This window comes from Coptis chinensis, unplaced genomic scaffold (genome assembly GCF_015680905.1).
Source record: "Coptis chinensis isolate HL-2020 unplaced genomic scaffold, ASM1568090v1 utg1029_pilon_pilon, whole genome shotgun sequence".
NCBI lineage: Eukaryota > Viridiplantae > Streptophyta > Magnoliopsida > Ranunculales > Ranunculaceae > Coptis > Coptis chinensis.
In genome coordinates, this window is record NW_028238094.1 from 585,705 (window position 1) to 609,818 (window position 24,114).

General features: G+C 35.2%; 1 protein-coding gene across 10 annotated transcripts; it reads right to left on the reverse strand.

The window, feature by feature from the left end:
* Nucleotides 1-361: 361 nt before the first annotated feature.
* Nucleotides 362-24,114, reverse strand: LOC147474306 (uncharacterized). Of its 10 annotated transcripts, none has more exons than XM_086586386.1 (17): nucleotides 23,651-24,114; nucleotides 23,479-23,576; nucleotides 23,195-23,313; nucleotides 21,938-22,061; nucleotides 21,491-21,659; nucleotides 21,319-21,416; nucleotides 21,032-21,153; nucleotides 19,788-19,911; nucleotides 5,892-6,120; nucleotides 5,723-5,820; nucleotides 5,503-5,651; nucleotides 4,768-4,891; nucleotides 4,302-4,473; nucleotides 3,871-3,968; nucleotides 3,470-3,621; nucleotides 2,669-2,792; nucleotides 362-1,547 (listed from the first exon to the last, which is right to left on the reverse strand). In XM_086586386.1, the coding sequence occupies exons 3-17, from the start codon at nucleotides 23,311-23,313 to the stop codon at nucleotides 483-485; spliced, it is 2,967 nt and encodes a 988-aa protein (XP_086442512.1). In that variant the 5' UTR covers nucleotides 23,479-23,576; nucleotides 23,651-24,114; the 3' UTR covers nucleotides 362-482. The 10 variants fall into 10 exon arrangements, with proteins under 10 accessions (XP_086442512.1, XP_086442510.1, XP_086442511.1 ...); XM_086586384.1 differs by having other exon boundaries at nucleotides 5,503-5,654; XM_086586385.1 differs by having other exon boundaries at nucleotides 5,503-5,654; nucleotides 23,479-23,519; nucleotides 23,651-24,095.

The following is a 24,114-nucleotide window of genomic DNA, read 5'->3' on the forward strand; positions in this document are numbered from 1 at the left end:
AACACCTAAGTGTGAATGCAGTTAGAGAGTGGTCGGAGAGTGGTCGAAGAGAGAAGAAAGACATGAAAGAAAAAGGTTACATGTTTTTTGGTGAATTGGGTGGAAATAGGTTAGTACTAATTTCTCGTTTTTGGGCCGGAGTCTGCCCAATTTGATAGGATAGAACTAACCCATATACGAGACCCTCCCAAGTCAATTCTGATTGCCTATTAAAATAATATGTTAAATACAAACTCTAAATTGGGCCGGAGTCTGCCCAACTTTTTTCTAACCCTTTTTACAGTCGCGCCCAATAACCCTTTTTGACACTTTGACACTTTGATAGCTTGACTAATTTAATAATAATTTGACGGTCTAGGAATTTGGTTAATTTTTTAAAAACTACATGGTGAATATTTAACAAAAATCACACAACATGCTTGCTACAAACTTGTTGAGTTTGACGGCACAATGTACATGAATAAAAGAATAATTGCTCAAGTTTATTCAACACGTGAATGGGAAGGTCCACTAATATTTGTGGAACTACCTCCCCGTTTGCTTCTGCCTGTTGAGACACTGTATGGATAATACGGATCAGGAGGTGATCCAAGCTGTATATTCCCCTTGAGTACCTGCACAACATCACTCATCGTTGGCCTGTCCTCGGGCCTATATTGAGTAGACCATAACGCCGTCGTACATAATATCTTTGCTTTCAATCTATCCGAGTCCTTGATGGCAAAATACTCCATAACTTCATCTAGTTGTCCTTTCTTAAATTTCTCCCAAACTAGTCCAGGAATCCAATTTTGACCATCAACATTCCTCCTTCTCCCCAAAACTTCAAACAACATCATTCCAAAACTGTAAGTATCGCTTTTAGGAGTCACTGGCATTTGCATCCACATTTCCGGGGCAGCATAGGTACGTGTCCCCCTAAACTCAATCAAAGATATATGGCTTAAATCTCTTCGAGATATCTTAGCCATTCCAAAATCTGCAACTTTAGGAGAAAGTTTTGAGTCAAGGAGCACATTACCAGGCTTTACGTCATAGTGAATTATTTCCTCATCACAACCCTCGTGCAAATAAGATAGCCCTTTTGCTATCCCAATTGCAATTTCATACAAATTCTCCCACTGTAAATTAAGGTGATTCTCATATAAAACCTTATCCAAAGATCCATTCTCTAAGTACTCATACACAAGTGCTTTCATATTGACCTCAAAACAATACCCAAAAAGCCTAACTAAGTGTCGATGCAAAGTACTACTCATTGTTCTCACTTCAGCCATGAATGTGTATTCCATAACATTCACGGAGTTGTCTCTTAGTTTCTTCACGGCTACTGGCACACCATCAGAAAATTTACCTTTAAAGACATCTCCATACGCACCAGAACCTATTTGATTAGTGAAATTTTCTGTAATTCTCGAAAGTTCGCCACTTGAATATTGTTGCATTTTCTTTCTTTCTAGTTCACCTAAAAACATTCCCATTGAACTTGGGCTATTGGCTCCTTTCTCTGGAGATTTCTCCTGGGCCTCATCAGAACCTCTTGAAACCTGTAAGAAATAAGCAACAGTTGTATAAACATTAAGCTGAACATCTCATCTCATGGCAATCATTTAAATGACATCACCAAACACTGTAATGAAGAGATAATAGAAATGAAAGGGAGTAAAAAGATCAAACAGTCCAAAGGTCCTAAACAATTACAACAATATAATAAGAAGCTCAGAATTACTCTAGGATAACAAAGCCATTGGAAAAGACCCTTCCTCCATATCCTTCAGAAACAAGTGAGGGGGTTGAGGTGAATACACATAAACATCGTTCAACTTCCATTCCTTAATTAAATACCCAAACTCCTTGTTGAACTGATAAAAAATACTATAATACTACTTAAAATCACAATCAAATCCCACCTCCATAACTTGAAATCCTCAATAGCTCACTAAACAATGTACAATTAATCCCTACAACATATGACTGTACAAACAAATTATTAACATTTCCTTTTCAGTAGACCCATGCCTTGCAATTACACTCTGAAAAAGAAATTTGCCCATACAGTACAAACCAGGGGGGGGTGATATTATAGTATTAATAGGCTAAAAGAAGAAAGCAATCTTCAAAACTACCGTAGAACCCTAAATGCACTAAATTGAATTCCAGTCAGCTTCAACTTGTCCAAGACTTACACCAAAAGAGCACTAAATTGAATTCCAGTCAGCTTCAACTTGTCCAAGACTTACACCAAAAGAGCACTAAATTGAATTCCATCACCCATCCAAAATGGCTTATTCACTTTAAACAAAAATCTAAACTGGAGCATCAGAATTGATACTTAACATCAAACTGTGATTATATCATATTTTTAATTTTTAAAGATTAGAGGTGGGACTTAGTAGTCATAATAAAACGAGATTCAGTAGTAAGAGCCCTAAGTGAAATAGATTGTATGTTACCAACAATTATTTGGATAAAATAGTACCTGAATTACAATTTAACATGGAAAGGGATAAAATTAGTAAGTTCAATAGAATCAGAAATCAGATTCGGTACGGAATTGGAATCTAAAAATTGCAGGCTCTTACAGAGAAAGAATTTTTTTTTGTAAACAACACAAATAGTGAATGAAGTAACAAATCAAATTTAGCACATAAGAACTCAAAAAACGGACCTCTTCTGGAATCAACCTCTCTGCACCTTCTGGAGGTAACTCCTTCGTAAGCTCCTCTAGCACTTCCCCTAAAACCTTCAGAGTTGCAAAAACCCTTTCCTGTTTCATGGTTTTCTGCTCCAACCTAACACATTGAATAATTAAAATATAAACAACAAGTAGAACTCTTAAAACTAGATTTTCCAAAAGGAAATTGGGATACTATGAAAAATTAAAAAGAAGAATATATGCAAAAGAAGAGGCAGACTTTGATATAAGGCAAACTAAAAATCAAGGGAGTGTTGGTTTTTCAGAAAACATAACTTTTTAGTTCATTGACAATATTTAGCAAGGGAAACGTTGTCAGTGAATTTCAGGCAAGATCTATTCAAATCTTCTCGGGCCTTTTAGTGTTGAACCCTATTAGTTTAAATATGTTGTATGCAGATTTTTTTTAGCTTAGCAACTTAACACAGATGAGTGAAAGAGACAGATGTTTATCTTAATCATAACCACGAGATAGTATGTAATCGCTTCAGGTACACAAAGAATGTCTACTTGAATGAAAAAAAAAAAAAAAAAAAAAAAAAAAACAGGTGCCGACTAGCAAAGTCGGTAAAACCTTTGGGTGATGATACCAGAGGTCCGTCGAACCCCGCCAGCATCAAAGAGTTACTGATCTCATTTAAAATAGACTTGCCAATTAAAAAAAACAAAAAAAAAATACCACAAAGAGAATATATGGGAACAAAAACATATAAAAAATCGCACGCCCACACACACAAGTAATTATGTGGAAGATGTTACAGTTGTAGGACATACCCTCTAGAAGCACCAGACTCCCTTAATTTGACTTCGTCCTCACGAAGCTCATCTACCATGTTCTTCGCTCTGTAATGCTTGTAAAATTCCTGTAAGCGAGTAATATCCTGATTCCGATCTATGCTTCCACGTTCCCTCTTTTCAAACGTTTCCTGAAAATTTGAACAAGCCCACCAAAATGGAACTCAACTTTCAAGACGCTGTCACGCACACCCATAACTCTTGCACAAATAAGACTATAAAAGTGAGAGTCCCAGTCCTAACAAAAAACTTGTGGGATAAAACACCAAAAATATGTGGAAGTCCAAGTGCACATGCAAATGATACATGCTTACCATTCTACTCCTAGGGATAGAAGTAAAAAATAATCTAAATCAACAAAAAAGGAGTACATAACATACCTTTGCGACAGCCATCAACCCAGTCTTGAATTGTAAAACACCTCTTCCCTCGCTATTGGGGTCCAAGTTCAGTGCCAATGAGTAAGCTCGGTCGCACACTACATGGAGTAATACAGCACTAACTAACAATCAAAAAGTTGCATCCTAGGCTCCTAGCTAGATGCGGAAAAAGGACAATAAATGGAGGTAATGAAATCCACAACATAGGGCACAAGTAGCCTATTCATGTTGACTAATCCAGTTTCAATCTTGATAATATTTTTCGTAAACCATTGAAACGCATGAATGAATAAAAACAGGTTGAGTAATAAAACCTCATAAATCGACATTTTTTATATTAATTTTGATAACTATAAATGATGGATTCAAAGTTAGAGTAAGTAAAATCCAAAACAATAAATTAGTCTCTCTAACTAAGATAAAGTACATACAGATTCTGGGGACACTAGGATCTTGGTTTTGAATTTCATCAGCAGCTATAAGAATAGCATCAATAATAGCTCTATTCTTATTCTCCAGGAAAGTTGGAACTAGACATGCGCGCACTAATCGCTCCCAATTCTCTTCAACTCCTCCAGATCCGTTGTTGTTATTGTTCAAGCCCTAAGTGAAATAGATTGTATGTAAGTATGTTACCAACAATTATTTGGATAAAATAGTATCTGAATTACAATTTAACATGAAAAGGGATTCAAAAGTCGATAGATTAGTAAGTTTGCCAATTGAATTACGCTAAATAGAATCAGAAATCAGATTCGGCACGGAATTGGAATTGGAATCTAAAAATGACAGGCTCTTCGGGAGAAAGAAAAGAAAATTAAAATTGCAAATGACAGAAATAGTAAATGGAGGAAGTAACAGAATCAACTCTAGCACACAAGAACTCAAAAAACGGACCTCTTTTGGGATCAACCTCGCTGCATCTTCTGGAGGTATATTCTTTGTAAGCTCCTCCAGTACTTCCCTTAAAACCTTCAGAGTTGCAGAAACCCTTTCCCATTTCATACTTTCCTGGTCCAGTCTAACATATTTATTCAAAGAATAATTAAAAGGTAAACATCAAGTAGAACTACTAAAAATAGATCTTCCAAAAGGAAATGGGGATGCTATAAAAAATCATAATGAAGAATACTCAAAAGAAAAGGCAGACTTTGATATAACGTAAACTAAAAACTAAGGGTGTGTATGCAAAAGAAAAGGCAGATTTTGATATATGGTAAGCTAAAAACTAAGGGTGTCTTGGTTTGCCAGAAAACATAACTTTTTAGTTCGTTGGTAGTATTTAGCAAGGGAAACGTTATTAAAAAAAATCAGGAAAATTTATGAAAATCTTATCGGGAATTTTAGTTTTGAACCCTATTTAAAAATGTATGGAGACTTTTTGAGCTTTGTTTCTTAACACAGATGAGTGAAAGAGACAGATGTTTATCTTAATCGTAACCACGAGATAGTATGTAATCGCTTCATGTATACAGAGAATGTCTACTTGAATGAACAAGTGAAAAGTAAAAAAAAAAGGAAAATACCACAGAGAAATATACGGGAACAAAAACATATAAAAAATCGCACGCCCACACACACAAACGCACACACAAATAATTATGTGGAAGATGTTACAGTTGTAGGACATACTCTCCAGAAGCACCAGCCTCCCTTAATTTGATTTCGTCCTCACGAAGCTCATCTACCTTGTTCTTCGCTCTGTAATGCTTGTAAAATTCCCATAAGCGAGTAATATCTTGATTCTGATCTATGCTTCCACGTTCCCACTTTGCAAGCTTCTGCTGAAAATGGAACATAAGTTTATCACTGATACCTATATATTTTCCCAAGGGATGTAAGGAATAAGTACCTTGATGACAGACATCAAGCTGGTCTTGAACTGTAAAACACCTCTTCCCTCGTTGTTTGGGTCCAAGTTTTGTGCCAAGGTGTAAGCATGCTCGCACACTAGACAAGAATAATAATTAGAAAAAGGGTAAACCCTAGTTTCAATTAAATTAAAGTAGTAGGATACAAACATATTCTGGAGATGTTGGGATCTTGGTCTTGAATCTCATCAGCAACTCTAAGAATAGCATCGATGCCTCCATTATTTTCAAGAAAAGTGGGAACAATGCTAGCAATGCCAGTTGAAGCAGCATGAAGTCGGCCGCCAGATCTATCTCTCTCCTTTCGGAGAATAGCACGTACTAGTCTCTCCCAATTCTCTTCAACTCCTCCAGATCTGTCGTTGTTATTGTTCGAGCCCTAAAAATAAACAGATTGTATGTTACCAACAATTATTTGGATAAAATAGTATCTGAATTATAATTTAACGTAGAAAGGGATTCAAAAAGTCAAGATTAATAAGTTTTTGCCAAACATGAATTAGGCTAAATAGAATAAGAAATCAGATTCGCAGGAATTGGAATCTAAAAAATACAGGCTCTTCGGGTGAAAGAAAAGAAAATTAATTGCAAACGACAGAAATAGTAAATGGAGGAAGTAACAAAATCAAATCTAGCGCATAAGAACTCAAAAAATGAACCTCTTCTGGGATCAACCCCGCTGCATCTTCTGGAGGTACATTATTTGTAAGCTCCTCCAGTACTTCCCTTAAAACCTTCAGAGTTGCAGAAACCCTTTTCCATTTCATAGTTTCCCGGTCCAGCCTAACATATTTATTCAAAGAATAATTAAAAGATAAACATCAAGTATAACTACTAAAAATAGATCTTCCAAAAGGAAATGGGGATACTATAAAAAATCATAATGAGGAATACGCAAAAGAAAAGGTAGACTTTACTTTGATATAACGTAAACTAAAAACTAAGGGTGTGTACGCAAAAGAAAAGGCAGATTTTGATATAAGGCAAGCTAAAAACTAAGGGTGTCTTGGTTTGCCAGAAAACATAACTTTTAGTTCGAATAGTATTTAGCAAGGGAACAGTTCTGTTCTTAAAAATTTCAGGAAAATTTATGAAAATCTTATAGGGCATTTTAGTTTCGAACCCTATTTAAAAACGTATGGAGACTTTTTGAACTTAGCAATGTAACACAGATGAGTGAAAGACAGCGATGTTTATCTTAATCGTAACCAAGACATAATAATAGCTTCATGTACACAGAGAACGTTGTTGGATATTTGAATGGTAAAACTGAAACCGTATATGTGTCGCTCTTGCATAAGCCAATTACTTGGGAGTTACTAGGTAGTCTGTGCATAGTGGATCAACCTAATGAATGACGGTTCAAAGAGGTCTGATGTCTGTTTGAGATGCCTCTAATAGACACAACATTTTGAAACATTGTAGTGTCCATTCAAGTTAGTGTCTCAACAGACACAATGCCAGATAGATCTCCAAGCCTTTTCAAATAGACATCCCAACACTAGACTTGATCATCTTTCTTTTGCATTATTGAATCTGTAAGTTATTTTATTTTGTTTCTTTTTCAGTTATTGTTACTCTCCATCATTCTCTATTACTGTTTTCCAAGAAACAGTGGTGATGGTATCTATACTGTATCAATCTCTTTACTATCTATCTTGTCCAGTACACATATTTATTGCAGAAGAATCAATATATATAGATATAACTTTTCTAACAAACGTCTACTTAAAATGAATACGTCAAAAGTGAAAACAAAGCAAAATACCACAATGACAACATACTAGAACAAAAATAAAAATATATATATATAAAATTGCGCACCCATATGTATATTAGGTGGAAGATGTTACAGTTTTAGGACATACCCATGTCGAAAAACACCAAAAGTACTGGACTCTCTCAACATTAATTCGTAATGCTTGTAATCCTTGTAAAATTCTTGTAAGCGAGTAATATCCTGATTCCGATCTATGCTTCCACGTTCCCTCTTTTCAAACCTTTCCTGAAAATTTGAACAAGCCCACCAAAATGGAACTCAACTTTCAAGACGCTGTCACGCACACACCCATAACTCTTGCACAAATAAGACTATAAAAGTGAGAGTCCCAGTCCTAACAAAAAACTTGTGGGATAAAACACCAAAAATATGTGGAAGTCCAAGTGCACATGCAAATGATACATGCTTACCATTCTACTCCTAGGGATAGAAGTAAAAAATAATCTAAATCAACAAAAAAGGAGTACATAACATACCTTTGCGACAGCCATCAACCCAGTCTTGAATTGTAAAACACCTCTTCCCTCGCTATTGGGGTCCAAGTTCAGTGCCAATGAGTAAGCTTCATGACACTACATGGAGTAATACAGCACTAACTAACAATCAAAAAGTTGCATCCTAGGCTCCTAGCTAGATGCGGAAAAAGGATAATAAACAGAGGTAATGAAATCCACAACATAGGGCACAAGTAGCCTATATATGTTGACTAATCCAGTTTCAATCTTGATAATATTTTTCGTAAACCATTGAAACGCATGAATGAATAAAAACAGGTTGAGTAATAAAACCTCATAAATCGACATTTTTTATATTAATTTTGATAACTATAAATGATGGATTCAAAGTTAGAGTAAGTAAAATCCAAAACAATAAATTACTCTAACTAAGTTAAAGTACATACAGATTCTGGGGACACTAGGATCTTGGTTTTGAATTTCATCAGCAGCTATAAGAATAGCATCAATAATAGCTCTATTCTTATTCTCCAGGAAAGTTGGAACTAGACATGCGCGCACTAATCGCTCCCAATTCTCTTCAATTCCTCCAGATCTGTGGTTGTTATTGTTCAAGCCCTATGAGAAATAGATTGTATGTTACCAACAATTATTTGGATAAAATAGTATCTGAATTACAATTTAACGTGGAGAGGGATTCAAAAGTCGATAGATTAGTAAGTTTGCCAATTGAATTAGGCTAAATAGAATCAGAAATCAGATTCAGCACGGAATTGGAATCTAAAAAATACAGGCTCTTTGGGTGAAAGAAAAGAAAATTAATTGCAAATGACAGAAATAGTAAATGGAGGAAGTAACAAAATCAACTCTAGCACATAAGAACTCAAAAAACGGACCTCTTCTGGGATCAACCTCGCTGCATCTTCTGGAGGTATATTCTTTGTAAGCTCCTCCAGTACTTCCCTTAAAACATTCAGAGTTGCAGAAGCCCTTTCCCATTTCATAGGTTCCTGGTCCAGCCTAACATATTTAATCAAAGAATAATTAAAAGGTAAACATCAAGTAGAACTACTAAAAATAGATCTTCCAAAAGTAAATGGGTATACTATAAAAAATCATAATGAAGAATACACAAAAGAAAAGGCAGACTTTGATATAACGTAAACTAAAAACTAAGGGTGTGTACGCAAAAGAAAAGGCAGATTTTGATATAAGGTAAGCTAAAAACTAAGGGTGTCTTGGTTTGCCAGAAAAACATAACTTTTTAGTTTGTTGGTAGTATTTAGCTAGGAAAACGTTATCGAAAAATTTCAGGAAAATTTATGAAAATCTTATCGGGGATTTTAGTTTTGAACCCTAATTAAAAACGTATGGAGACTTTTTGAGCTTAGCAACTTAACACAGATGAGTGAAAGACAGCGATGTTTATCTTAATCGTAACCAAGAGATAGTAATAGCTTCATGTACACAGAGAACGTTGTTGGATATTTGAATGGTAAAACTGAAACCGTATGTGTCGCTCTTGCATAAGCCAATTACTTTGGAGTTACTAGGTAGTCTGTGCATAGTGGATCAACCTAATAAATGACTCTTTAAAGAGGTCTGACGTCTGTTTGAGATGTCTTTAATAGACACAACATTTTGAAACATTGTAGTGTCCATTCAAGTTAGTGTCTCAACTCTTCAACAGACACAATGCCAGATAGATTTTCAAGCCTTTTCAAATAGAATTCACAACACTAGACTCGATCATCTTTCTTTTGCATTATTGAATCTGTAAGTTATTTTATTTTGTTTCTACACTATCGTGGTGAGGCGGTAGACTTTGCAGAAGAATCAATATATATAGATATAACTTTTCTAACAAAATGAATATGTCAAAAGTGAAAACAAAGCAAAATACCACAAGGATAACATACTAGAACAAATATATATATAGGTGGAAGATGTTACAGTGTTAATTCGTAATGGTTGTAAAATTCCTGTAAGCGAGTAATATCCTGACTCCGATCTATGCATCCACCTTCCCTGGTCTTTGCAATCTTTAGCTGAAAATTTGAACAAGCCCACAAAAATGGAACTCAACTTATAACTCTTGCAAAAATAAGACTATATACAGAAGTGAGAGTCCCAGTCCTAAGAGACAACTCATGGAAGAAACATCTGGCAGCCCTAGTGCAGATGCAAATGATACATGCTTACCATTCAAGTATCAAAATAATCTAAATCAACGAAAAAGGATTACCTTAAGGATAGACGTCATCCCAGTCCTGAATTGTAAAACACCTTGTCCCTCGCAATTGGGGTCCAAGTTGCGTGCCAATGAGCCAGCATGTTCGCACACTACATGGAGTGATAAAAATTAATTGTGATGACTATAATAAATGAAAGAATTAGTCTCTCTAAGCTAGTACATACAGATTCTGGAGACAGTAGGATCTTGGTCTTGAATTTCATCAGCAACTTCAAGTATAGATTATTTTCAAGATTATATCTGTATCACTGTTTGTATCCCTATCTCTCTCCTTTCGACAAGCACGCACTAATCTCTCCCAATTCTCTTCAACTCCTTCAGATCTGTCGTTGTTATTGTTCAAGCCCTAAGTGAAATAGATTGTATGTTACCAACAATTATTTGGATAAAATAGTATCCGAATTACAATTTAACGTGGAAAGGGATTCAAAAGTCGATAGATTAGTAAGTTTGGCAATTGAATTAGGCTAAATAGAATCAGAAATCAGATTCGGCACGTAATTGGAATCTAAAAAATACAGGTTCTTTGGGTGAAAGAAAAGAAAATTAATTGCAAATGACAGAAATAGTAAATGGAGGAAGTAACAAAATCAAATCTAGAACATAAGAACTCAAAAAACGGACCTCTTCTGGGATCAACCTCGCTGCATCTTCTGGAGGTATATTCTTTGTAAGCTCCTCCAGTACTTCCCTTAAAACATTCAGAGTTGCAGAAACCCTTTCCCATTTCATACTTTCCTGGTCCAGCCTAACATATTTAATCAAAGAATAATTAAAAGATAAACATCAAGTAGAACTACTAAAAATAGATCTTCCAAAAGGAAATGGGGATACTATAAAAAATCATAATGAAGAATACACAAAAGAAAAGGCAGACTTTGATATAACGTAAACTAAAAACTAAGGGTGTGTACGCAAAAGAAAAGGCAGATTTTGCTATAAGGTAAGCTAAAAACTAAGGGTGTCTTGGTTTGCCAGAAAACATAACTTTTTAGTCTGTTGGTAGTATTTAGCTAGGAAAACGTTATCGAAAAATTTCAGGAAAAATTTATGAAAATCTTATCGGGCATTTTAGTTTTGAACCCTAATTAAAAATGTATGGAGACTTTTTGAGCTTAGCAACTTAACACAGATGAGTGAAAGACAGCGATGTTTATCTTAATCGTAACCAAGAGATAGTAATAGCTTCATGTACACAGAGAACGTTGTTGGATATTTGAATGGTAAAACTGAAACCGTATGTGTCACTCTTGCATAAGCCAATTACTTTGGAGTTACTAGGCAGTCTGTGCATAGTGGATCAACCTAATAAATGACTGTTTAAAGAGGTCTGATGTCTGTTTGAGATGTCTCTAATAAACACAACATTTTGAAACATTGTAGTGTCCATTCAAGTTAGTGTCTCAACAGACACAATGCCAGATAGATCTCCAAGCCTTTTCAAATAGAATTCACAACACTAGACTCGATCAATCATCTTTCTTTTGCATTATTGAATCTGTAAGTTATTTTATTTTGTTTCTTTTTCAGTTATTGTTACTCTCCATCATTCTCTATTACTGTTTTCCAAGAAACAGTGGTGACGGTATCTATACTGTATCAATCTCTTTACTATCTATCTTGTGTGTGTACACTATCATGGTAGGGCGGTAAACTTTGCAGAAGAATCAATATATATAGATATAACTTTTCTAACAAACGTCTACTTAAAATGAATACGTCAAAAGTGAAAACAAAGCAAAATACCACAATGACAACATACTAGAACAAAAATAAAAAAATATATATATAAAATTGCGCACCCATATGTATATTAGGTGGAAGATGTTACAGTTTTAGGACATACCCATGTCGAAAAACACCAAAAGTACTGGACTCTCTCAACATTAATTCGTAATGCTTGTAATCCTTGTAAAATTCCTGTAAGTGAGTAATATCCTGACTCCGATCTATGCGTCCACCTTCCCTGGTCTTTGCAATCTTTAGCTGAAAATTTGAACAAGCCCACAAAAATGGAACTCAACTTATAACTCTTGCAAAAATAAGACTATACATATAGAAGTGAGAGTCCCAGTCCTAAGAGACAACTCATGGGAGAAACATCTGGCAGATGCAAATGATACATGCTTACCATTCAAGTATGAAAATAATCTAAATCAACGAAAAAGGATTACCTTAACGACAGACGCCATCCCAGTCTTGAATTGTAAAACACCTCGCCCCTCGCAATTGGGGTCCAAGTTGAGTGCCAATGAGTAAGCATGTTCGCACACTACATGGAGTGATAAAACCTGAGATAAACTTAACTGTGATGACTATAATAAATGAAGGAATTAGTACATACAGATTCTGGAGACATTAGGATCTTGGTCTTGAATTTCATCAGCGGCTTCAAGTATAGATTTGATTATGTTTGTGTCCCTACGAAGAAGAAGACAAGCACGCACTAATCGCTCCCAATTCTCTTCAACTGAATTGATGTCACTAAAAGTAAAGTGGAAATCGTCTTCAACTGAATTGATTTCACTAAAAGTAACGTGGAAATCGTCTTCAACTCCCCAGACATGTCGCTTTTATTTAAATCCTTCTTATTAAAACCCTTCAAATACCTTTTAAAAATATTCATCGTTCAGCCTAATTATTGTTGACAGGACGATGATAAGAAATGAGATTGTAGCTAGGACAACACGTACTTCCACCCGACACACGTGTGGGTCTGACTCAGTTTGCCTTTTATATTAATACATCAATAGTAAACACCAAGTATGAGATCACAGCTCAAGTTCATTGTTAAACCAATGTTTGGGATTACAAAACAACAATCAACAGAAATTTGTACTCCTTTGGACAAAAACTAGTACATCCTACTTTCTAACACTCAAGCACCAGTTTGTTTTGGCCCTGAGAAGAATTGGTTGAGGGATGGCATTATCTCAGGGGATCGATTCCGGACGTACTTATATTTCTCACCCTCTGCAAAATTGTCAAGCACCCCTGCAGCTCTGTTTTGTTTGGTGACCCTGGAAAAAACAAACAAATCAATAGATATATAATATAATAGCTAACGAACACATCAACCTAGCTACTGATGTAGTTCACATATAACCGTGACCAGTAACCTGGCATGTATATGTCTGCACGTATGTTTTCGTTTGGGTGGAGGGTTTAGGGACCTGTTAATAGGCAGAAAACTCACCGCACTTCAGGGTTGGTGCGAAGGTTCCGCAGCAACTGCATGCTGCACAAACCAGCAACTGCTACGACCGGAGCAAGAAGTGGATAAACCTACAAATATCAAAGAAAACAGACACGTACGTCAATATTGTTATAGAAATCCTTTATTCCACATGTTGAACGCATTTCATTTATTGAACCAAATAATTTGTACCCTTTACGTAAGTGGTAAGAGGTGAAATCGAATCTTGCATAAGCATATTATTGGACCATGTAAATACTTTCCGTTCTACATTACACTACATATCTTCATACACCAAGTCGTGCGCAATCCTGCAGCTCAGCCACTATATCAATCAATGAGACATTTACTTTGTAACAGCAGGAGTAATGTCAAATCATCAAGATAGCACAAAATATGGATCTACACTTGATAACGCCCTGGAGCAAATAAAGAATGTAAGTTCAAACATCTATAAATAGAGAGAGATGAACTAGGCTTTGATTCAGGTTTATCCTAAGAAACTTGATACATAGGCAACTCTTATCCCAAGAAAAGTACAACCATTCTATATCACACAAATCATCAGGTCGTTGTCCAGTAAACACCAAACCTTTACATTAAACCCCTACATACCACATGGGAGAATCGCGTGATCCAACCCCAAAATCGAGGACCTCTCACTATTTATCCATGGGAGTGTCAGTTTGACTATATGAATTGGTATGAAATGAATACTCACATTTGAATGATAAATTGTGAGCTTCCTCTTCATTTCTCCCTACAGACACTTCATAGTTATAGTACTCAACTGGTGAGGTTTGTGATTTGATAATTGTAGTTATGCTATTTTCAAATTGTAAATACTAAATTAGTTTTGTATATTTATTTTTTTGACAGAACAACATCCTCAACGAATCACATGCTGGAGAGAGGTATGCAATTAGGTGGGGCCTGCGATTCCCAATGAAGCAAGGACCGAGTTCTTCAATGTGGAAAACTTGACCCGGTGCAAGTTTATTGGTGGTCACTACCGTCGTGATTGTGTTTGATAAATTTGGTATATGGATTAGGGTTTATGTGTAATTTGATGGATTTGGTGTATGGTTTTAGTGGAAATCTAGTTTGCAAATGGTATATGAATGTATGGAATTTTAAGTTATTTGTATATGAATTATTACTTTTTTATTTAGATGTATAGTTAGTTTTTATTTGATCATTTGAATTTGGTTTGGATATGAAATGAATAAAATAAACAAAAAATATATTTGCTTGGATTTTGGTCCATACGACAAAACCATCCAAAACGACATGACCATGTCGCTACCTGAGCTTTTGTGCTTTAACGACCGCTTCAAGTCCCTCAACAACCTCTTCAAATCCCTCAACAATCTCTTCAAATCGCTTCAGTATAGATATAAACGCATCTTCAGATCGTTTAAACCATGTCGTCCAAATATTTTTTACTCGACACATTTGACCTAAACAAACTACTTGGGTATGCAACTAAACGACTCAACCATAACGTCCAAATATTTTTTACTCGAGACACTTGGCCTTAATGGCCTACGCAGATATACAACTAAACGACTCAACCATGCCGTTCCAAATCTTGAAATTTTGACATATTTCAAAAATTTTGAATGAGTATATTGATGTTTGTGCAAAATTTCAAACATTTGTAGAAATTTTGAAATTTTAATTATAAAATTTTGAGTAAAATTTGAAATTAAGATATCTATTGAGATTTTGGTACGAAATTTGTAAACTCTGAACTCTAAAGTAGTTGTTGATTCACAATTGCACAAAATAAAATGAAAAAAAACAAGTTTATATTTAAAATTAAACATTATTTAAAATTTGCAAATGTTTGATTGAGTTGTTTAGGACTTAAGATATAATTTATAGGGATCAGGATTTAGGACTCGAGTTTTAAATGGTGGGGAGAAAAGTGGATGGAGAAGGGCTATAAGAAGTTGCCAACATGTTAACTTTAGTTGGGGTACCTAACACAAAATAGTTTTTTTAGGTCAATGATAAATTTGTAATAAATATTTTTTTTGGGTCTGCCTAACACGAAATGGAAGGTGCTCCGTTGCGAAAACCTTTTTTATTGGTGAAGCTAATGACACTTTGATAGCTTGAATAATGACTAATCTAATGATAATTTTGACGGTATTGGAATTTGGGATTTTTTTTTAAAACTACATGATGAATATATTTAACAAAAATCACACAACATGCTTGCATACAAACTTGTTGAGTTTGATGGCACAATGTACATGAATAATTGCTCAAGTTTATTCAACACGTGAATGGGAAGGTCCACTAATATTTGTGGAACTACCTCCCCGTTTGCTTCTGCCTGTTGAGACACTGTATGGATAATACGGATCAGGAGGTGATCCAAGTTGTTTATTCCCATTAAGTAACTGCACCACATCACTCATCGTTGGCCTGTCCTCGGGCCTATATTGAGTACACCATAACGCGGTCGTACATAATATCTTTGCTTTCAATCTATCCGAGTCCTTGATGGCACAATACTCCATAACTTCATCTAGTTGTCCTTTCTTAAACTTCTCCCAAACTAGTCCAGGAATCCAATTTTGACCATCAACATTCCTCCTTCTCCCCAAAACTTCAAACAACATCATTCCAAAACTGTAAGTATCGCTTTTAGGAGTCACTGGCATTTGCATCCACATTTCTGGGGCAGCATAGCTACGTGTCCCCCTAAACTCAATCAAAGATATATGGCTTAAATCTCTTTGAGATATCTTAGCCATTCCAAAATCTGCAACTTTAGGAGAAAGTTTAGAGTTAAGGAGCACATTACCAGGCTTTACGTCATAGTGAATTATTTCCTCATCACAACCATCGTGCAAATAAGATAGCCCCTTTGCTGTCCCAATTGCAATTTCATACAAATTCTCCCACTGTAAATTAAGGTGATTCTCATATAAAACCTTATCCAAAGATCCATTCTCTAAGTACTCATACACAAGTGCTTTCATATTGACCTCAAAGCAATACCCAAAAAGCCTAACTAAGTGTCGATGCAAAGTACTACTCATTGTTCTCACTTCAGCCATGAATGTGTATTCCATAACATTCACGGAGTTGTCTCTTAGTTTCTTCACGGCTACTGGCACACCATCAGAAAATTTACCTTTAAAGACATCTCCATACGCACCAGAACCTATTTGATTAGTGAAATTTTCTGTAATTCTCGAAAGTTCGCCACTTGAATAGTGTTGCATTTTCTTTCTTTCTAGTTCACCTAAAAACATTCCCATTGAACTTGGGTTATTGGCTATTTTCTCTGGAGATTTCTCCTGGGGCTCATCAGAACCTCTTGAAACCTGTTAGAAATAAGCAACATTTGTATAAACATTAAGCTGAACATCTCATGGCAATCATTTAAATGACATCACCAAACACTGTAATGAAGAGATAATAGAAATGAAAGGGAGTAAAAAGATCAAACAGTCCAAAGGTCCTAAACAATTACAGCAATATAATAAGAAGCTCAGCCTATTCTAGGATAACAAAGCCATTGGAAATGACCCTTCCTCCATATCCTTCAGAAACAAGTGAGGGGGGGTTGAGGTGAATACACATAAACATCGTTCAACTTCCATTCCTTAATTAAATCCCCAAACTCCTTGTTGAACTGATAAAAAATACTATAATACTAATAAAATCACAATCAAATCCCACCTCCATTACTTGAAATCCTCAATAGCTCACTAAACAATGTACAATTAATCCCTACAACATATGACTGTAGAAACAAATTATTACCATTTCCTTTTCAGTAGACTCAGGCCTCGCAATTAGCCTCTGAAAAAGAAATTTGTCCATACAGGGGAGCTCCCCGTTGCTCTTGCACTGTAACTAATTTAACCGGGGGGGGGGGGTTGTTATTATTATTATTATAATATTAATAGACTAAAAGAAGAAAGAAATCTTCAAAATTACCGTAGATCCCTGAATTGAATTCCAGTCAGCTTCAACTTGTCCAAGATTTACACCAAAACAGCACTAAATTGAATTCCATCCAAAATGGCTTATTCACTTTAAACAACAATCTAAACTGGAGTCAAACTGTGATTATATCATATTTAAAATTTTTAAAGATTAAAGGTGGGACTTAGTAGTCATAATAAAACGAGATTCAGCAGTAAGAGCCCTAAGTGAAATAGATTGTATGTTACCAACAATTATTTGGATAAAATAGTATCTGAATTACAATTTAATGTGGAAAGGGAATAAATTAATAAGTTCAATAGAATCAGAAATCAGATTCGGCACGGAATTGGAATCTAAAAATTGCAGGCTCTTACGGAGAAATAATTTTTTTTTTGTAAACAACACAAATAGTGAATGAAGTAACAAATCAAATTTAGCACATATGAACTCAAAAAACGGACCTCTTCTGGAATCAACCTCTCTGCACCTTCTGGAGGTAACTCCTTCGTAAGCTCCTCTAGCACTTCCCCTAAAACCTTCAGAGTTGCAAAAACCCTTTCCCGTTTCACGGTTTTCTGCTCCAACCTAACACATTGAATAATTAAAATATAAACAGCAAGTAGAACTCTTAAAAATAGATTTTCCAAAAGGAAATTGGGATGCTATGAAAAATGAAAAAGAAGAATATACGCAAAAGAAGAGGCAGACTTTGCTATAAGGTAAACTAAAAATCAAGGGAGTGTTGGTTTTCCAGAAAACATAACTTTTTAGTTCATTGACAGTATTTAGCAAGGGAAACGTTGTCAGTGAATTTCAGGCAAAATCTATGCAAATCTTCTTGGGCCTTTTAGCGTTGAACCCTATTAGTTTAAATATGTATGCAGATTTTTTTTAGCTTAGCAACTTAACGCAGATGAGTGAAAGAGACAGATGTTTATCTTAATTGTAACCACGAGATAGTATGCAATCGCTTCAGGTACACAGAGAATGTCTACTTGAATGAATAAGTGAAAAGTAAGAAAAGAAAACTACCACAGAGAATATATGGGAACAAAAACATATAAAAAATCGCACGCCCACACACAAACGCCCACACAAATAATTATGTGGAAGATGTTACAGTTGTAGGACATACTCTCCAGAAACACCAGACTCCCTTAATTTGATTTCGTCCTCACGAAGCTCATCTACCTTGTTCTTCGCTCTGTAATGCTTGTAAAATTCCTGTAAGCGAGTAATATCCTGATTCTGATCTATGCTTCCACGTTCCCTCCTTTCAAACATTTCCTGAAAATTTGAACAAGCCCACCAAAATGGAACTCAACTTTCACGACACTGTCACACACACCCATAACTCTTGCAAAAAGAAGACTATAGAAGTGAGAGTCCCAGTCCTAAGAGACAAGTCAGACAACTCATGGGAGAAACATCTGGCAGCCCTAGTGCAGATGCAAATGATACACGCTTACCATTCAAGTATCAAAATAATCTAAATCAACGAAAAAGGATTACCTTAATGACAGACGCCATCCCAGTCCTGAATTGAAAAACATCTCTTCCCTCGCTATTGGGGTCCAAGTTCAGTGCCAATGAGTAAGCTCGGTCGCACACTACATGGAGTAATACAACACTAACTAACAATCAAAGAGTTGCCTCCTAGGCACCTAGCTAGATGCAGAAAAAGGACAATAAACGGAGGTAATGAAATCCACAACACAGGGCACAAGTAGCCTATTCATGTTGACTAATCCAGTTTCAATCTCGATAATATTTTTCGTAAACCATTGAAACGCATGAATGAATAAAAACAGGTTGAGTAATAAAACCTCAATTCCTCAAAAATCGACATTTTTTATATTAATTTTGATAACTATAAATGATGGATTCAAAGTTAGAGTAAGTAAAATCCAAAACAATAAATTACTCTCTCTAACTAAGTTAAAGTACATACAGATAATGGGGACACTAGGATCTTGGTTTTGAATTTCATCAGCGGCTATAAGAATAGCATCAATAATAGCTCTATTCTTATTCTCCAGGGAAGTTGGAACTAGACACGCGCGCACTAATCGCTCCCAATTCTCTTCAACTCCACCAGATCTGTTGTTGTTATTGTTCGAGCCCTAAGTGAAATAGATTGTATGTTACCAACAATTATTTGGATAAAATAGTATCTAAATTACATTTTAACGTGGAAAGGGATTCAAAAGTCGATAGATTAGTAAGTTTGGCAATTGAATTAGGCTAAATAGAATCAGAAATCAGATTCGGCACGGAATTGGAATTGGAATCTAAAAAATACAGGCTCTTCGGGTGAAAGAAAAGAAAATTAATTGCAAACGACAGAAATAGTAAATGGAGGAAGTAACAAAATCAAATCTAGCACATAAGAACTCAAAAACCGGACCTCTTCTGGGATCAACCTCGCTGCATCTTCTGGAGGTATATTATTTGAAAGCTCCTCCAATACTTCCCTTAAAACATTCAGAGTTGCAGAAACCCTTTCCCATTTCATACTTTCCTGGTCCAGCCTAACATATTTATTCAAAGAATAATTAAAAGATAAACATCAAGTAGAACTAATAAAAATAGATCTTCCAAAAGGAAATGGGGAACCTATAAAAAATCATAATGAAGAATACACAAAAGAGAAGGCAGACTTTGATATAACGTAAACTAAAAACTAAGGGTGTGTACGCAAAAGAAAAGGCAGATTTTGCTATAAGGTAAGCTAAAAACTAAGGGTGTCTTGGTTTGCCAGAAAACATAACTTTTTAGTCTGTTGGTAGTATTTAGCTAGGAAAACGTTATCGAAAAATTTCAGGAAAAATTTATGAAAATCTTATCGGGCATTTTAGTTTTGAACCCTAATTAAAAACGTATGGAGACTTTTTGAGCTTAGCAACTTAACACAGATGAGTGAAAGACAGCGATGTTTATCTTAATCGTAACCAAGAGATAGTAATAGCTTCATGTACACAGAGAATGTTGTTGGATATTTGAATGGTAAAACTGAAACCGTATGTGTCACTCTTGCATAAGCCAATTACTTTGGAGTTACTAGGCAGTCTGTGCATAGTGGATCAACCTAATAAATGACTGTTTAAAGAGGTCTGATGTCTGTTTGAGATGTCTCTAATAAACACAACATTTTGAAACACTGTAGTGTCCATTCAAGTTAGTGTCTCAACAGACACAATGCCAGATAGATCTCCAAGCCTTTTCAAATAGACATCACAACACTAGACTCGATCATCTTTCTTTTGCATTATTGAATCTGTAAGTTATTTTATTTTGTTTCTTTTTCAGTTATTGTTACTCTCCATCATTCTCTATTACTGTTTTCCAAGAAACAGTGGTGACGGTATCTATACTGTATCAATCTCTTTACTATCTATCTTGTGCGTGTACACGATCATGGTGAGCCGGTAGACTTTGCAGAAGAATCAATATATATATAGATATAACTTTTCTAACAAACGTCTACTTAAAATGAATACGTCAAAAGTGAAAACAAAGCAAAATACCACAATGATAACATATTATAATATATATATATATATATATATATATATATATATATATATATATATATATAATCGCGCACCCATATGTATATTAGGTGGAAGATGTTAAAGTTTTAGGACGTACCCATGTCCAAAAAGACTAGACTCTATCAACTTTAATTCGTAATGCTTGTAAAATTCCTGTAAGTGAGTAATATCCTGACTCCGATCTATGCGTCCACCTTCCCTCGTCTTTGCAATCTTTATCTGAAAATTTGAACAAGCCCACAAATATGGAAGTCAACTTATAACTCTTGCAAAAATAAGACTATAGAAGTGAGACAACTCCTGGGAAAAACATCTGGCAGATGCAAATGATACATGCTTACCATTCAAGTATGAAAATAATCTAAATCGAAGAAAAAGGGTTACCTTAATGACAGACGTCAACCCAGTCCTGAATTGTAAAACACCTTGTCCCTCGCAATTGGGGTCCAAGTTGCGTGCCAATGAGCCAGCATGTTCGCACACTACATGGAGTGATAAAATTAATTGTGATGACTATAATAAATGAAAGAATTAGTCTCTCTAAGCTAGTACATACAGATTCTGGAGACAGTCGGATCTTGGTCTTGAATTTCATCAGCGGCTTCAAGTATAGATTCGATTATATCTGTATCACTGTTTGTATCCCTACGAAGAAGACAAGCACGCACTAATCGCTCCCAATTCTCTTCAACTCCTCCAGATCTGTCGTTGTTATTGTTCAAGCCCTAAGTGAAATAGATTGTATGTTACCAACAATTATTTGGATAAAATAGTATCCGAATTACAATTTAACGTGGAAAGGGATTCAAAAGTCGATAGATTAGTAAGTTTGGCAATTGAATTAGGCTAAATAGAATCAGAAATCAGATTCGGCACGTAATTGGAATCTAAAAAATACAGGTTCTTCGGGTGAAAGAAAAGAAAATTAATTGCAAATGACAGAAATAGTAAATGGAGGAAGTAACAAAATCAAATCTAGCACATAAGAACTCAAAAAACGGACCTCTTCTGGGATCAACCTCGCTGCATCTTCTGGAGGTATATTCTTTGTAAGCTCCTCCAGTACTTCCCTTAAAACATTCAGAGTTGCAGAAACCCTTTCCCATTTCATACTTTCCTGGTCCAGCCTAACATATTTAATCAAAGAATAATTAAAAGATAAACATCAAGTAGAACTACTAAAAATAGATCTTCCAAAAGGAAATGGGGATACTATAAAAAATCATAATGAAGAATACACAAAAGAAAAGGCAGACTTTGATATAACGTAAACTAAAAACTAAGGGTGTGTACGCAAAAGAAAAGGCAGATTTTGCTATAAGGTAAGCTAAAAACTAAGGGTGTCTTGGTTTGCCAGAAAACATAACTTTTTAGTCTGTTGGTAGTATTTAGCTAGGAAAACGTTATCGAAAAATTTCAGGAAAAATTTATGAAAATCTTATCGGGCATTTTAGTTTTGAACCCTAATTAAAAACGTATGGAGACTTTTTGAGCTTAGCAACTTAACACAGATGAGTGAAAGACAGCGATGTTTATCTTAATCGTAACCAAGAGATAGTAATAGCTTCATGTACACAGAGAACGTTGTTGGATATTTGAATGGTAAAACTGAAACCGTATGTGTCACTCTTGCATAAGCCAATTACTTTGGAGTTACTAGGCAGTCTGTGCATAGTGGATCAACCTAATAAATGACTGTTTAAAGAGGTCTGATGTCTGTTTGAGATGTCTCTAATAAACACAACATTTTGAAACACTGTAGTGTCCATTCAAGTTAGTGTCTCAACAGACACAATGCCAGATAGATCTCCAAGCCTTTTCAAATAGACATCACAACACTAGACTCGATCATCTTTCTTTTGCATTATTGAATCTGTAAGTTATTTTATTTTGTTTCTTTTTCAGTTATTGTTACTCTCCACCATTCTCTATTACTGTTTTCCAAAAAACAGTGGTGACGGTATCTATACTGTATCAATCTCTTTACTATCTATCTTGTGCGTGTACACTATCGTGGTGAGGCCGTAGACTTTGCAGAAGAATCAATATATATATAGATATAACTTTTCTAACAAACGTCTACTTAAAATGAATACGTCAAAAGTGAAAACAAAAATACAAAATAACATACTAGAACATGATAACATATATAGAATAAATATATATATATATATATATATATATATATATATATATATATATATATAATCGCGCACCCATATCTATATTAGGTGGAAGATGTTAAAGTTTTAGGACGTACCCATGTCCAAAAAGACTAGACTCTATCAACTTTAATTCGTAATGCTTGTAAAATTCCTGTAAGCGAGTAATATCCTGACTCCGATCTAGTCCACCTTCCCTCGTCTTTGCAATCTTCATCTGAAAATTTGAACAAGCCCACAAATATGGAAGTCAACTTATAACTCTTGCAAAAATAAGACTATAGAAGTGAGACAACTCATGGGAGAAACATCTGGCAGATGCAAATGATACATGCTTACCATTCAAGTATGAAAATAATCTAAAACGAAGAAAAAGGGTTACCTTAATGACAGACGTCAACCCAGTCCTGAATTGTAAAACACCTTGTCCCTCGCAATTGGGGTTCAAGTTGAGTGCCAATGAGTAAGCATGTTCGCACACTACATGGAGTGATAAAATTAAATGTGATGACTATAATAAATGAAGGAATTAGTCTCTCTAAGCTAGTACATACAGATTCTGGAGACAGTAGGATCTTGGTCTTGAATTTCATCAGAGGCTTCAAGTATAGATTCGATTATGTTTGTGTCCTTACGAAGAAGACAAGCACGCACTAATCGCTCCCAATTCTCTTCAACTGAATTGCTGTCATCATTGTCTTCCTCGTTTTTTTAAATCGTTCTTATTATTAAAACCCTTGAAATACCTTTTAAAAAAATTCATCGTTCAGCCAATTATTGTTGACAAAAGTAAACCAGGTTAGATATGAGATTGAGGATGACAAGAATCTGACTTCCAACATCTACTATCTATATACTATACTACTATACTAAATTTTAGAGACATTTAAAAGAGATTTTTCTCTCTCTCTCTTAAGTGACACACTAATATGAATATGATATGAATATGAAATGAAATATATTTTTCTCTCACTCTCCTAGGTGCTATCTAATATTAAAAATTTTGAATCCATTATGC